The sequence below is a fragment of the Pantherophis guttatus genome, chromosome 4 (assembly GCF_059756535.1).
Source record: "Pantherophis guttatus breed Tessera chromosome 4, ASM5975653v1, whole genome shotgun sequence".
NCBI classification, from domain to species: domain Eukaryota; kingdom Metazoa; phylum Chordata; class Lepidosauria; order Squamata; family Colubridae; genus Pantherophis; species Pantherophis guttatus.
This window is the reverse complement of record NC_142066.1, coordinates 5127146-5143671: the sequence shown is the minus strand read 5'-3', so window position 1 is coordinate 5143671 and position 16526 is coordinate 5127146. Positions and strand designations below refer to the sequence as shown.

The window sequence follows — 16526 nt, the reverse complement described above, 5'->3', positions numbered from 1 at the left end:
TAAGAAGAGAAGGAAATAGGCCATAGGAAGGAGGAAAAGGACAATAGTAACACATCCCTAGTAGGTAGTTTCTCAGTGTTGTGGGAATGAGTTGTTCAGCAGAGTGATGGCACGGGGGAGGAAAAACTGTCTTTGTGTCTTAGTTTTTTCGACGTGCGATGCCCTATCGCCGTGATGGCGAACCTGTGGCACGCGGAGCCATTTCTGCGGGTACGCGAGCCATCGCCCTAAATCAGCCCTACCGCGCATGCACCTCCTGCTGGCCAGATGGTTTTTGGGTCTCTGCCACGCCTGCGGGAGACACGTGTGCATGCACATGCCACTCCGCCACTCCCAGGAGTCTCCACGCGGCCTGTTTTGGATGCCAGGTAAATACAGGGTTTGTGTGGAGGCTCCGGGAGGGCAAAAAACAGGCCTAATCGGAAGCCTGGAAACGGGCCATTTCCAGTCTCTCGAGGGCCTTTGGAGGGCCAGGGGAGGCAGTTTTCACCCTCCGAGAGGCTCCAAGAGAGCCTGTGGAGGGCGAAAAACGGGCCTATCGGAAGTACCAGAAATAGACTGTTTCCGGTCTCTGGAGGGCCGGGGGAGACCGCTTTCGCCCTCCGGGAGTCTCCACAAAAACCACTGGAGTCTGTGGAGGGCGAAAAATGGGCCTCCCAGAAGTATCGGAAATGGGTTGTTTCCGGCCTCTGGAGGGCCAGGGGAGGCCGTTTTCGCCCTCCTGGAGACTCTAGGAAAGCCTCCGGAGGGCGAAAAATGGGCCTCCCAGAAGTATCGGAAATGGGTTGTTTCCGGCCTCTGGAGGGCCTCCGGAGGACCAGGGTAGCCCGTTTTCGCCCTCCTGGAGGCTCCAGGAAAGCCTCCAGAGTCTGTGGAGGGTGAAAAACAGGCCTACCAGAAGTCCAAAAATTTTCAGGGAGTTTCAGGGAGGCCTGCTAGGCCCAAAACAGGGGATGTCGTGCGCCCATGCGTGGGGGAGAGGGGGGAGAGGGAAAGAGCATAGGGATTTGCGCGCGCCTGCGCAGATGGGCTGCATGCGCCTGCGCAGACGGGCGAGGCAGCACAGGGGCATTGCATTATGGGTGTGGGCACAGGCACACACTTTAGGCACCTGAGGAAAAAAAAGGTCAGCCATCACTGCCCTATTGCATCATCTCGAGGGAAGACGTTGTAACGTTTTCTGTCCAGGATGTGAGAGGTCTGTCGATATTTTTCACAGCCCTCTTTCTGACCCACAGAATATACAAGTCCTCAAATGGAAGGCAGGCTGGTTGCAATGTTGTTGTTTTTTCTGCGGTTCTAACTATTCGTTGGACTCTGGTGTCTGTCTTTGTTTGGTTGCTGTGCCAAACCAAAAAGTTATCGGGGTGCAAAATGGCAGACTTAATCATTCCCCTGTATAACGACAGATGTGGAGACTCTAGAAAAGATTGCAGAGAAGAGCAACGAAGATGATTAGGGGCCCGGAGGCTAAAACATATGAAAAACGGTTGCAGGAACTGATTACGTCGATTTTTGATGAAAAGAAGGATTAGGGGAGACATGATAGCAGTCTTCCAATATCTGAGGGGCTGCCACAAAGAAGAGGGAGCCAAGCTATTCTCCAAAACACCTGAGGGCAGGACAAGAAATAATGGGTGGAAACTGATCAAGGAGAGAAGCAATCTAAAATGAAGGAGAAATTTCCTGATGGTGAGAATAGTTAACCAGTGGAACAGCTTGCCACCAGAAGTTGTGGATTCTCCATCACTGGAGGGTTTTTAAGAAAAGATTGGACAGCCATTAGTCTGAAATGGACTAGGTTTCCTGCCTGAGCAGGGGGTTGGACTAGAAGACCTCCAAGGTCCCTTCCAACTCTGTTATTCTATTCTATTCTATTCTATTCTATTCTATTCTATTCTATTCTATTCTATTCTATTCTATTCTATTCTATTCTATTCTATTCTATATTCTATTCTGAATTCTATTTTGTTCTGTTACGTTCTATTCTAATATTCCATTCCATTCCACTCCATTCCATATTTTCTATTCTATTCTATTCTACTCTATTCTTTCGAAGGGACCATTTATGAAGCTTCTTTTACCAGCCAAATGATCCCCCCACCCCGCAGCGCCGACATCCAGCAGCCACACCCCCATCCCCCCAAATAACAGCGGTGCCAATTGTCACCTATTTTCAAAGAGGAATTAAGGGAAAACAGGTGTGTTAAGCCCCCTTCTTGGCTGTAAGGTAAAGGTAAAGGTTCCCCTCGCACATATGTGCTAGTCGTTCCCGACTCTAGGGGGCGGTGCTCATCTCTGTTTCAAAGCTGAAAAGCCGGCGCTGTCCGAAGAAGTCTCCGTGGTCGTGTGGCCGGCATGACTCAACGCAAAAGGCGCAAAAGCCAAAGGCGCACAGAACGCTGAGGAACGGGAGCTCACCCCGTGACGCGGCGCTCGGGATTCGAACCGCTGAACTGCCGACCTTTCGATCGACAAGCTCCAGCGTCTTAGCCACTGAGCCACCGCGTCCCTACTTCTTGGCTGTAGAAAAGCACAAAAGGAAGAATGAAAAAGAAAAAAAAAAAAATCAGGAATCGCTCGACGGCTGATTCCCAAATTTGGCCAGAACAACATTTATTCAAAAATGGGGAGCCACCACCCACCCCGCCCGTTCCTGCCGATCACCTCGCCCATTGGCCCCTTCTACTTCCATCTTCAGTGGCACATGGGACTCTAGTCTGGCTGAACCTTCCCGTCCCACCTGTGCTCCTGCCATTTACCTGCCTGACCCGAGAAAGATGCTCTTCCGGTTTCCGGCTTTCCTCTTCGTCCGATTCTTCCCTCTTGCGCGAGATGACGCAACTTTTGCCTGGCGAAAGAACAAAACGTTCGTTTATTATTATTATTTTTTTTAATATAAAATTGATAGGCCGCTCATCTTACCACGGGGTAAGTTTGAGGAGGGGGAGGGGCTTACACTCATAAAATACCGGTAGTCCTCGACTTGTGACCACAGTGGTCGCTAAGGGAACTGTTGTAAGTCGAGGACTTCTTTGTACCTGACAGGTAGGCCTCGCCTTACGGACCAGGATCGATCCCAAGATTTTGGTGGCCGAGTGAGACCTTTGTTAATTGATGGCTTTTCTCGCCACGGTCATTATGAAGAGAATCGCTGTGGTCAATGAGTTCGTAACTCAGGTCGCTAAGCGAAACAGGCTTCCCTGTCGACTGTGCTTTTGTCAGAAGGTCGCAAAAGGGGATCAATTACACGATCCCGGGACGCTGCAGCCGTCATAACTGTGAGCCGGTTGCCAAAGAACTGAATTTTAAACACATGAGGGGATTTTGATCACGTGAGGGGATCAGAAAAATTATTTCGGTACAGGCAGCGCTCGGTTTAGAACAGTTTGCTTAGTGACCGTTCAAAGTTATAACGGCACTGAAAAAACGTCTCTCATCGCCATTTTTCACTTAACAACCAGGTTACTAAATTTAATCAGCTGCAGCAGTTCACTTAAGGCACGAATGTTCGTAAAATGGGGGCAAAACACAATAATTGCTTCACTTAATAACACAAATTTTGGGCTCAATTGTGGTCGTAAAATCAAGAACAGAGGGGGGGCTTCCGTGCTCTCTGAGCTTGCTGGTTTCCTTGCAGACATTTCATGACCCAACTAGGGAACATCATCAGTCCTAGAAGGGAAGGAGGTTTGTGGAGTGAAAGGGGAGGAGGAGAAGGAGGAATGAGGAGAATGAGAAGAGAAAAAGAAAGTGGAAGAAGTTGGAGGAGGAGAAAGAAGGAAGGAAGAGGAGGAGAAGGAGGAAGAGTGTGGGGGCCTTAGTGCTCTGTGAGATTGGTGGTTTTCTTGCAAACATTTCATTACCCAACTAGGGAATGTCATCAGTGCTAAAAGGAAGGGAGGTTTGTGGAGAAGAGGAGGAGGAGGAGATTATGGAGTCCTCTGAGCTTGATTGTTTTCTTGGCAGACGTTTCCTGACCCAACTAGGTAACAGCATCAGTGCTAGCCAAGGACTACATATATTGTATTTTTTTTTTAAAAAAGGCGACACAATAAAAAACTGCAGAGAAGAAAAACCCTGCTCAAAACAGAAAGAAGAGCCGAATCAAGAGAACAGGCGACCAACTTCTCCCTGCCACTTTATATATATATTTTTGCCTGTTTCTTTCTCCTTCCTTCCTTCTCGGTCTGTTTTTCTCTCAACCACTGATCATCGATTTTTGGAGAAGCATTTTGGACTTTTTTTTTTTTGGGAGAAGCAATTTCTCAGTGGCGTCCTCAAGATTTTCTGGATCATGATAATCATCCCCCAAATTCTCACGTCCTTTGATTTCCCTGGTTTAATTGATCCAGGATCATTGCTTATTAGATGAAACCCTTGCAAATATTGCCAATGTTTTTCCTTATGAGAGGACCCAATGGCTTCGGATCAAGGACAGGTGGTCCTCGACTTATAACGGTTTGTCTAGCCTGATGAAAAGAAGGACTTAGGGGAGACGTGATAGCCGTGTTCAGATATCTCAGGGGCTGCCCCAAAGAAGAGGGAGTCAAGCTATTCTCCAAAGCACCTGAGGGCAGGACAAGAAGCAATGGGTGGAAATTAATCAAGGAGAGAAGCAACTTAGAACTAAGGAGAAATTTCCTGACAGTTAGAACAATTAACCAGTGGAACAACTTGCCACCAGAAGTTGCGAATGCTCCAACACTGGAAGTTTTTAAGATGATGTTGGATTTGTCTGAAGTGGCGTAGGGTTTCTTGCCTAAGCAGGGGGTTGGACTAGAACAGTGATGGCTAACCTTTTTGCCGTTGCATGCCAAAAGTGGGGGGAGCATGGGGGAGGGTTGCGCGCATGTGTGTGCAATGTGCCCCACCCCCCATCATCCCCCCCCCGCTTTTGGCACGTCATGGCACAGTGGGCCAGGGAGGCCTGTTTTTCGCCCTCCCCAGGCTCCAGAGCCTTTCTTGGAGCCTGGGGAGGGCTAAAACAGCCTTCCCCACCCCCTGGAGGCCTTCCGGAGGCCGGAAATGGCCACTTTCCCAACGTCCAGTGGGACTGGAAGGCCCAAAAGTCAGCTGGTCAACATGTGCATGCGTGCTGGAGCTGAGGTAGGGCAACACTTGCGTGCCCACAGATATGGCTTTGTGTGCTACCTGTGGCACGCGTGCCATAGATTCGCCATCACGGGACTAGAAGATCTCCAAGGTCTCCCTTCCAACTCTGTTATCCAAAAATCCAAAAAGTCCAGTTGCCTCTTGAAAAAAACACCTTTTGAGTCAAGCTTTACTGTCATTTTTTTTTTTAATCATGGACACACTGTCCCACATTAAGAAAGAAATTCTGTTGTCACTGTCAAAAGTGTACATGTACGTAACACGCATACAGGTAATCCTCGGCTTACAAACAGTTCATTTGAACTGTTCAAAGTTACCACGGCACCGGGAAAAAAAATGTGATTTAGGGCCGTTTTTCAGCTACGCCCTTTGCAGCGTCCCCACAATTGCAGGATTGAAATTCAGATGCTTGGCAACGGGTTCATACTCATGACCGCCGCTGTCAATGGGGAGGACGGGTTCACTGAAGGTTACGACCTTATCAACTGCAATGATTCACTTTAACGATGGCGGCGAGAACAGCCGTAAAATGGAGCAAAACTCACTTACAAATGTCTCACTTGACATCAAAGAGTTTGGGCTCAGTTGTGGTCATAAGTCGAGGACTGCCTGTATATACATATTATACATACATACATATAGGGAGACAGAGATAGAAAGAGAGACAGAGACAGAGAGAGACAGAGAAAAAAGACAGAAACAGAGAGATACAGAGAAAGACAGAAAGAGACACACAGAGAGAAAGAGAGAAAGAGAGAGAGAGAGACAGAAAGAAAAAGAGAGTCAGAGAGAAAGAGACACAGAGAGAGGGAGACAGAGACAGAAACAGACACAGAGAGAGAGAGACAGAAAGACACATACAGAGGGAGAGAGAGACAGAAAGAGAGTGGCAGAGTCAGAGAGAAAAAGAGGCAGAGAGACAGAGACAGAGAGGCAGAGGCAGACAAAGACACATACAGAGAGACAGACAGAAAGAGACAGAGAAACAGAGAAAGAGACAGAGAAACAGAGAAAGAGACACAGAGAAAGAAAGTCAGAGAGAGACAGATACACACAGAGAGAAAGAGACAGACAAAAACAGAAAGAGAGACAGACAGAGACAGAGAGACAGAAACAGACACACAGAGACAGAGACAGATGCAGAGATACAGACACACAGAGACAGACAGACAGAAAAAGAGACACAGAGAGAGAGGGAGGGAGGGAGAAAGAAAGAAAGAAAGAAAGGGAGAGACAGACACAGAAAGATACAGAGAGAGACATAGAAAGACACAGAGAGGCAGAGAGAGAGAGACAGAAAGACACATACAGAGGGAGAGAGAGACAGAAAGAGAGTGGGAGAAGCAGAGAGACAGAGAGGCAGAGAGGCAGAGAGAGAGGCAGAGGCAAAGTCACATACAGAGAGACAGACAGAAAGAGATAGAGAGAAACAGAGAGAAAGAGACACAGAAACAGAGAGAGAGACACGGAGAAAGAAAGTCAGAGAGAGACAGAGAGAGAGAGAGGGAGAGACACAGAGAGAAAGAGACAGAAACAGAAAGAGACAGAGACAGAGAGACAGAAACAGACACACAGAGACAGATGCAGAGATACAGACACACAGAGACAGACAGACAGAAAAAGAGACAGAGAGAGAGAGAGGGAGGGAGAAAGAAAGAGGGAGAGACAGAGACACAGAAAGAAACAGAGAAAGAGAGACATAGAAAGACACAGAGGCAGAGAGACAGAAAGAACGAGAGATACACAGAGACAGAGAGACACAAAACGAGAGACAGAGACATATATAGACCTATACAGACACAGACATACATACATACATATTATATACCTACACCCATACCTATAAATACCTATAAATGTTAAATCACTGTCCATCTTGAATACATAGAGGGAAGAGGAAGCGGGAGTCACAGAGAGTTGGGCGGCCGCATACATTTTCTTAATAAATAACCTCTCAGCTTAAGGATGATCCTCGTCAGCCGTTTTAAAGCTAACACAGGATTTGCAACATAGCGAGGACGTTACCCTTCCGGCTCTCCAACACGGTTGTTTTTAAAGTGGATTTTGGCATCCCCCCCCCCCCGTTGTCTTTGCTTGTTGGGAGTCGGCTGGGGAGAGTCGATCAGGGGACGACAGGATGTTGCAACCGTCATAAACACAGGAAGGGTTGCCAGGTGCCCGAATTTTTATCACGTGATCCTGGGGATGTTGTAAGTGGTTGTTAAGCGTGAAGGCCATTGGCAAAGTCGCCTTTTTCAGGGCCGTTGTAACTTTGAATGGTTTTGACCTCCCTTACCCCACAGAAACTTTCTCAGTGGCTTTCGGTCAGTCCCTTCCCTTAGCCCAGGGATCAGCAACCTGCGGCTCTGGAGCCGCATGTGGCTCTTTCACCCCTCTGCTGCGGCTCCCGGTCACTCAAAATATGCGTCACAGCCGCCAATGTGCGACATCCGCCGGCACGTGATTTATTGAGCTTTTCAACCCCTGGTAGGCCAACCATGGATAAATCCAAGAAAAGTTTCAGAAGAAAACAGAATCTTTAATTCAACTATAAATATGCTAGTTTTGTGGCCGTTGAAAAAATAAGTCAGACACGGGAAGGGTTTTGTGGCTCCCGGTTTTTTCTTTTCTGTGGGAAACGGGTCCAAATGGCTCTTTGAGTGTTTAAGGTCGCAGATCCCTGCCTTAGCCCAATCTAACAAAAAAGGAAAGGAAAGAAAAAAAAAGAAAAAGAGAAAAAAAGAGAAGAGAAAAGAGGAAGGAAAAGGAAAGGAACAAAGAGACAGTTTGGTCTAGTGGTTAAGGCAACAGGCTGGGAAGCAAGTTTTTGTTCTTTTTTAGGCGTGAAAGCTGGCTGGGTGTCTTCGGGCCAATCACCAGGAGAGTGGGAGTTCTAGTCCCGCCTTAGGCATGAAAACAGGCTGGGTGACTTTGAGCCAATCGACAAGAGAGTGGGAGTTCTAGTCCCGCCTTAGGCATGAAAACAGGCTGGGTGACTTTGGGCCAATCGACAAGAGAGTGGGAGTTCTAGTCCCGCCTTAGGCATGAAAGCAGGCTGTGTGAGTTTGGGCCAATCGCCAAGAGAGTGGGAGTTCTAGTCCCGCCTTAGGCTGGGTGAGTTTGGGCCAATCACCAAGAGAGTGGGAGTTCTAGTCCCGCCTCAGGCATGAAAGCAGGCTGGATGACTTTGGGCCAATCGTCAAGAGAGTGGGAGTTCTAGTCCCGCCTTAGGCTGGGTGACTTTGGGCCAATTGACAAGAGAGTGGGAGTTCTAGTCCCGCCTTAGGCATGAAAGCAGGCTGTGTGAGTTTGGGCCAATCGCCAAGAGAGTGGGAGTTCTAGTCCCGCCTCAGGCATGAAAGTAGGCTGGGTGAGTTTGGGCCAATCACCAAGAGAGTGGGAGTTCTAGTCCCGCCTCAGGCATGAAAGCAGGCTGGATGACTTTGGGCCAATCATCAAGAGAGTGGGAGTTCTAGTCCCGCCTTAGGCTGGGTGACTTTGGGCCAATTGACAAGAGAGTGGGAGTTCTAGTCCCGCCTTAGGCATGAAAACCGGCTGGGTGACTTTGGGCTAATCACGAGGAGAGTGGGAGTTCTAGTCCCGCCTGAGGCTGGGTGACTTTGGGCCAATCTCCAAGAGAGTGGGAGTTCTAGTCCCGCCTTAGGCATGAAAGCAGGTTGGGTGACTTTGGGCCAATCGCCAAGAGAGTGGGAGTTCTAGTCCCGCCTCAGGCATGAAAGCAGGCTGGATGACTTTGGGCCAATCGTCAAGAGAGTGGGAGTTCTAGTCCTGCCTTAGGCTGGATGACTTTGGGCCAATTGACAAGAGAGTGGGAGTTCTAGTCCCGCCTCAGGCATGAAAACTGGCTGGGTGACTTTGGGCTAATCACCAGGAGAGTGGGAGTTCTAGTCCCGCCTTAGGCTGGGTGACTTTGGGCCAATCACCAGGAGAGTGGGAGTTCTAGTCCCGCCTTAGGCTGGGTGACTTTGGGCCAATCTCCAAGAGAGTGGGAGTTCTAGTCCCGCCTTAGGCATGAAAACCGGCTGGGTGACTTTGGGCTAATCACGAGGAGAGTGGGAGTTCTAGTCCCGCCTGAGGCTGGGTGACTTTGGGCCAATCTCCAAGAGAGTGGGAGTTCTAGTCCCGCCTTAGGCATGAAAGCAGGTTGGGTGACTTTGGGCCAATCGCCAAGAGAGTGGGAGTTCTAGTCCCGCCTCAGGCATGAAAGCAGGCTGGATGACTTTGGGCCAATCGTCAAGAGAGTGGGAGTTCTAGTCCTGCCTTAGGCTGGATGACTTTGGGCCAATTGACAAGAGAGTGGGAGTTCTAGTCCCGCCTCAGGCATGAAAGCAGGCTGGATGACTTTGGGCCAATCGCCAAGAGAGTGGGAGTTCTAGTCCTGCCTTAGGCTGGGTGACTTTGGGCCAATTGACAAGAGAGTGGGAGTTCTAGTGCCGCCTTAGGCATGAAAGCAGGCTGGGTGACTTTGGGCCAATCGCCAAGAGAGTGGGAGTTCTAGTCCCGCCTTAGGCTGGGTGACTTTGGGCCAATTGACAAGAGAGTGGGAGTTCTAGTCCCACCTCAGGCATGAAAACAGGCTGGGTGAGTTTGGGCCAATCACCAGGAGAGTGGGAGTTCTAGTTCCGCCTTAGGCTGGGTGACTTTGGGCCAACTGACAAGAGAGTGGGAGTTCTAGTCCTGTCTTAGGCATGAAAAACGGCTGGGTGACTTTGGGCTAATCACCAGGAGAGTGGGAGTTCTAGTCCCGCCTTAGGCATGAAAGCAGGCTGGGTGAGTTTGGGCCAATCGCCAAGAGAGTGGGAGTTCTAGTCCCGCCTCAGGCATGAAAGCAGGCTAGATGACTTTGGGCCATTCGACAAGAGAGTGGGAGTTCTAATCCCGCGTCTTAGACATCAAAACCAGCTGGGTGTCTTTGAGCCAGTCCCTCTCTCTCAGATCCCAGCCCACCTCATAGGGTTGTTGTTGCGAGGAAAAACGGAGGAGGAAGCTTTGTCAGATATGCTGGGCCACCACCTTATTGGTAAAAAAATAAGAAAGGGGGGGGATACAAATCGATTGATCCATGAAATATAATATTGTCCGTTTGTTGCAAGGTTCATTTTTTTTTGCACGCTCGTCGGGAAGGGGAGGGAGGACACGGGAGAAACTCGTGAACTTACTTTCTAGATCGGCGGCCTCCCGGGCTTCCCGTTCCAGACGCTGCCTCAGCAGCTCCTGCTGTTTTTCCAGGTATTGCTTGATGATGCTATTTTGGCTCATCTCCTCTCCGATCTGGGTGGACGCGGGAGAGAAAACAGGCAAGTCAGAAGGAGCCCAAGACCCTGCCTTTCAATCCAACCCTCAGGAAGCGGGTTCTCGACCTCAAGCAGCCGGTTAAGCCCGAACCTTAAAACATTTTAAAAGATGGGCGGACTTCAATATTCCAGGAGTGGAAGTCCGCACGTTTTAAAATGCCCATGGAAGAGCGTATTTTGTAGCTCGGGGTTGACAGGAGGGGTGCTTGGTTGCTCTCGGAGATTGGCGGTTTCCTTGCAGACGTTTATTTATTTATTATTTATTAATTCAATTTGTACGCCGCCCTTCTCCGAAGACTCAGGGCGGCTCACAATTTATTTATTTTTATTTATTTATTTAATTATATATATTTTTTTAAACAAAACTTTATTCATTCTCAAAAACATTTAAAACATACAAGTTTCTCTTAGTCAAGAAACAAATTTACATATACAGTACACAACTTCACCTACTAACTAATTTCTATTTTATATGTATATAATATATAATATATAGTATATTAGTATATAATATATACATATTATACAAACATACAGTGACATATTTCATTTTCTATCCATCTGACAGTGCAGTTTTTAATTATATTAATTTCTTCTAAATTTCATCTCTACTCATTTCCCCTCCTCTGATTTATCCGCTGGTACCATCTATTCCATATTGTAAAATATTTTGAGTCCTCCTTGTCCTGTTAACTCTAAAGTTAATTTGTCCATTTCTGCGCATGTGTATATCTTTTGTATTAGCTCGGTTGGCAATCGATCTATTTTCCAAAGTTGTGCTACCGCTAATCTAGCCGCCGCAATTATGTGAAGTATTAAATATTTTATATCATTTCTAATGTTCTTTTTAATCATGCCTAATAAAAAAATTTCGGGTTCTAATTCAATTTCCTAATCTGTTATTTCCGCTATCCATGTTTTTATCTTGTTCCAATATTTCTTAATTTCTGGGCAGAGCCACCAAGCGTGGTAAAAAGTTCCCTGTGCTTTTTTGCATTTTAATTACATTTCTATACCGCCCTTCTCCCGAAGGACTCAGGCCGGTGTACAGCCATATTAAAACAAACCCATCACAAAAATTAAAAAACGTTAAAATAATTAAAACCTTGATAGTACAGTGGTTTAGTGCACCCTGTTATTAACACAGCTGCCTGCAATTTCTGCTGGTTCGAATCTCTCCAAGGCTCAAGGTTGACTCAGCCTTCCATCCTTTCTAAGGTAGGTGAAATGAGGACCCAGTTTGTGGGGGCAATAAGCTGACTTTGTATAAAATATACAAAAGTATGAAGGCTATTGCTTAACGCATTGTAAGCCGCCCTGAGTCTCCGGAGAAGGGCGGCATATAAATCAAATTAAAAAAAAAAAAAAAATTGGCCATTTTTTTTTTTTTTAAAAAACCCTTAACTAAAACCCCTTTGAAACCAATTTAAAACCCATTAACATTAATTTATTCAGTCAGGCTGGCTTGATTGAACAATAGAGTCTTCAGAGCACGACGGAAGGCGTGGAGGTCGGGGATCCTTCTTATATCCAATATATCCAATATATACAATGCATTTAAAACAGGGTGGATTTGATTTAAATCGAGTTGATTTAAATCACGATTTAAATCATGATTTAAATCACTAGTAAAAAGGCTTGATTTAAATCAACGCGATTTAAATCATAATTTTTAAAGAGCAACTGTCATCTCTGCTACTCCTTTGACCCGCTGTTGACTCACCGATAGTCCTAGTGTTGCAGAATATACAGCCTCATGCTACATAACTAAGCTCCATTTCATGCTGAATAAACTAAATTGTTTATGTATCTTAAATAGAAAACTATCTTACGAGAGATTTGTACCCCCAAAGTTTTTTATTAAAATAAATTCGATAAAAATCAAAAAAATCCAATTTAAATCAAAAAAATCTGATTTAAATAAAAAAAATCTGATTTTTTTTAATTTTTTTTAAAAAAAATCATTGATTTTTATCCACCCTGATTTAAAATCATTATAAAAAACATTTAAAAATTAAAAACAATTAAAACCTATTCGCACCATTCATGGCCGGATCTCGCCAGATCGCAAGAGCGAGATCAACGGCCCCAGGCCTGCCGGAAAAGCCAGGTCTTCACCGCTTTGTAACGCTCTCTACATGGGGCTCCCCTTGAGGAGCACCCGGAGGCTCCAACTGGCGCAGAGTGCGGCCGCGCGGGTGGTAATGGGAGCGACATGGCGCTCCCATGTGACACCTCTCCTGCGCGAGCTGCACTGGCTCCCGGTGGTCTTCCGGGTGCGCTTCAAGGTTTTGGTTACCACCTTTAAAGCGCTCCATGGCTTAGGGCCTGGTTATTTACAGGACCGCCTACTACCACCAATAGCCTCCCACCGGCCAGTACGCTCTCATAGAGAGGGACTCCTCCGGGTGCCGTCAGCCAAACAGTGTCGACTGGTGGCCCCTAGGGGGAGAGCCTTCTCTGTGGGGGCCCCTACCATCTGGAATGAGCTCCCCCCGGAGATACGGAGGATCCCGGATCTGCGCTCCTTCCGCCGTGCTGTGAAGACCTTTTTATTCCATCAAGCGGGCTTGGCCTAATCTCTTCCCTTTTTAAATATGTAAATTTTAATCTGTTTTTAAATAATTGGGGTATTTTAATTTGTCTGGGCCAAATAATTTAATTTGATTTTATCGGGTTTTTAAATTTTGTGTATTTATGTATTTTATTGTTGGCTGTTCACCGCCCTGAGCCCTTCGGGAGTAGGGCGGTATACAAATAAACTAAACTAAACTAAACTAAACTAAACTTTCCGGAAGGCCAATAGGGTAGGGGTAGTCCGGATCTCAGGAGGTAACTGGTTCCAGAGAGCCGGGGCAGCCACAGAGAAGGCCCTCCCCTGAGGGCCCGCCAGCTGACAGATATCGGATCTCCGGGTCTTTCGCCGTGCCCTAAAAACTTTTCTTTTCCATCAAGCAGGGCTGGCGTGAAAAACCCCCCCCTTTTTTAGTCTTTTTTTAGTTTTTTAGCTTTTTAAATTGTCAATGGGTTTTAGTTTGAATTGTTTTAAATTTGGGGCAAAGTCATGTAATTCTTTTAATAATTTTAAATTTTGTATTGGTATGTGTTTTAGTTCTGGCTGTGCGCCGCCCTGAGTCCACTAGGAGAAGGGCGGTATACAAATTGAATAAAATAAAATAATAAAATAAAATAAAATAAATAATAAAATAAAATAAAATAAAATAAAATAAAATAAAATAAAATAAATAAAATAATAAAATAAAATAAAATAAAATAAAATAAAATAAAATAAAATAATAAATAAATAAATAAATAAATAAAATAATAAAATAAAATATAAAATAAAATAAAATAATAAAATAAAATAAAATAAAATAATAAAATAAAAAAATAATAATAAAATAATAAAATAAAATAAAATAAAATAAAAAAGTAAAGTAAAGTAAAGTAAAGTAAAGTAAAAGTAAAGTAAAAGTAAAGTAAAATAATAAAATAAAATAAAATAAAATAAAATAATAAAATAAAATAAAATAATAAAATAAAATAAAATAAAATAAAATAAAAAAGTAAAGTAAAGTAAAAGTAAAGTAAAGTAAAGTAAAGTAAAATAATAAAATAAAATAAAATAAAATAAAATAAAATAATAAAATAAAATAATAAAATAAAATAATAAAATAATAATAAAATAATAAAATAAAATAAAATAAAATAATAAAATAAAATAAAATAAAATAAAATAAAATAAAATAAAATAAAATAAAATAAAATAAAATAAAATAAAATAAATAAATTGTTTAGCTGACGGGACCCGGAGGAGACCAACTCTGTGGGATCTTACTGGTCGCTGGGAGCTCTGCGGTAGAAGGCGGTCTCGAAGATACCCTGGCCCTGAGCTATGTAGGGCTTTAAAGGTAATAACCAACACCTTGAATTGTGCCCGGAGACCGATAGGGAGCCAGTGCAGCTCGTGGAGAATTGATGTAATGTGGGTGTACCGAGATGCACCCACTACAGCTCTCGCAGCTGCGTTCTGGACCAACTGTAGTCTCCGAACACATTTCAAGGGTAGCCCCATGTAGAGCGCGTTGCGATAATCTAACCGTGAGGTGACAAGGGAATGAGTGACTGTGAGGAGAGCCTCCTGATCCAAGTAGGGTCGCAATTGGTGCACCAGGTGAACCTGTGCAAACTAGGTAATGTTATCAGTGCAAGAAAGGGAGGGGGGCTTGAGAGGAGGAGGAGGAGGAGGAGGAGGAAGAGGAGGAGAAAGGGATCCGTGGTGCTCTCCGAGCCTGATGGTTTTGTCGCAGACATTTTATTACCAAACTAGGTAACATTATCAGTGCGAGAAAGGGAATGGGATTTGAGAGGAGGAGGGTGGGATCCTTGGTTGCTCTTTTGAGGTTGGTGGTTTTCTCGCAGGCATTTCATGACCCAACTAGGTAACATCATCAGTCTAGAAGGAAGGACATTTGGAGGAGTGGAGGAGAGAGGAGGAAGACCGTAGAGTCCTTGGTGCTTGAGAGGAGGAGGGAGGAGGAGGAGGGAGGAGGAGGAGGAGGAGGAGGGAGAAGGAGGGAGGAGGAAGAGGAGGGAGGAGGTGGGTGGCTTCCTTGGTGCTTCTCTGAGATTAGTGGTTTTCTTGCAAACGTTTCATGACCCAACTAGGGAACATTATCAGGGCAAGAAGGGAGGGAGGCTTGAGAGGAGGAGGAGGAGGAGGAGGGGGGGGGGAGGAGGAGGGAGGAGAAAGGAGGGAGGAGGTGGGTGGCTTCCTTGGTGTTCTCCGAGCCTGATGGTTTTCCTGCAGACGTTTTATTACCAAACTAGGTAACATTATCAGTGCAAGAAAGGGAGGGGGGCTTGAGAGGAGGAGGGAGGAGGAGGAGGAGGAGGAGGAGAAGGAGGGAGGAGGAAGAGGAGGGAGGAGGAAGAGGAGGGAGGAGGTGAGTGGCTTCCTCGGTGCTTCTCTGAGATTAGTGGTTTTCTTGCAAACGTTTCATGACCCAACTAGCGAACGTTATCAGGGCAAGAAGGGAATGGGATTTAAGAGGAGGAGGGTGGGATCCTTGGTTGCTCTTTTGAGGTTGGTGGTTTTCTCGCAGGCATTTCATGACCCAACTAGGTAACATCATCAGTCTAGAAGGGAGGACATTTGGAGGAGTGGAGGAAGACCGTAGAGTCCTTGGTGCTCTCTCGGCTTGGTTAATTTCTCGCAGACCTTTCATGACCCAACTAGGTAACCTCATCAGTGCTAGAAGGGAGTGGGATTTGCTTATCATTTATATGCTAACTAGTGGCTTGTCCTGGCAGTCAAACCACTAGCATATAAACAGACAAGAGAAGGAGGAGTGCAATGGGTTCCTTGGTGATCTCTTGAGCTTGGCTGTTTTCTTGCAGACGTCTCATGACCCAACTAGAGAACATCATCAGTGCTAGGAGGGAGTGGGGTTTATCCTTTGTTAATACATGAATGGCTTACTCTATAAGTGTTGCTGGGAATGTTCTTGGTCAGTGATGGCTAACCTTTTTGCCGTCGCGTGCCAAAAGCGCGGGGAGGTCACGCGGGCCCGTGCCCACGCCCATTATTCAATGCCCCTGTGCCCCGCCCCCCCCCCCTGCGCATGCACGCGTCAATCCCCGCACTCCCTCTTTGGGCACGCAAAGGCAAAAAGGTTACTGCTGGGCCCGGTAGGCCTGATTTTTTTGCCCTCCCCAGGCTCCAGAGCCTTTCTAGGAGCCTGGGGAGGGCGAAAATGGCCTCCCACACCCGCCCAGAGCCCCCCCGGAGGCCGGAAACAGCCCATTTCCCAACTTCTGGTGGGACCGGAAGGCCCGAAAATCAGCTGGCCAGCGCAGACATGCGCGCTGGAGCTCAGCTAGGGCAACGCTCACGTGCCCACAAATATGGCTCCGTGCGGCACGCGTGCCACAGGTTCGCCATCACAGGTCTAATGTTAATCTTGGTGTTAATCTCTGCTCATCTCGGGGATGAGCTGAATGCTGGTTTTGGACTTTTTCTTTCCATTTTGGCTTTTCGACGGTCTCTTTTGAGGGGTGTGAAGATGTTGCTTATCTCTATGTGCCTGTCGATGG

General features: G+C 46.2%; 1 protein-coding gene across 1 annotated transcript in view; it reads right to left on the bottom strand.

Annotated features, from left to right (window-relative positions):
• The window catches only part of ACIN1 (apoptotic chromatin condensation inducer 1), a 76069-nt gene that overhangs the window by 39004 nt on the left and 20539 nt on the right, over nt 1-16526 (bottom strand). The window contains exons 3-4 of the mRNA XM_087891695.1: nt 10296-10407; nt 2763-2851 (exon numbers count right to left, since the gene is read on the bottom strand). Coding sequence (XP_087747821.1) covers nt 2763-2851; nt 10296-10407 — 201 coding nt within the window. The remainder of the gene's footprint in view (nt 1-2762; nt 2852-10295; nt 10408-16526) is intronic.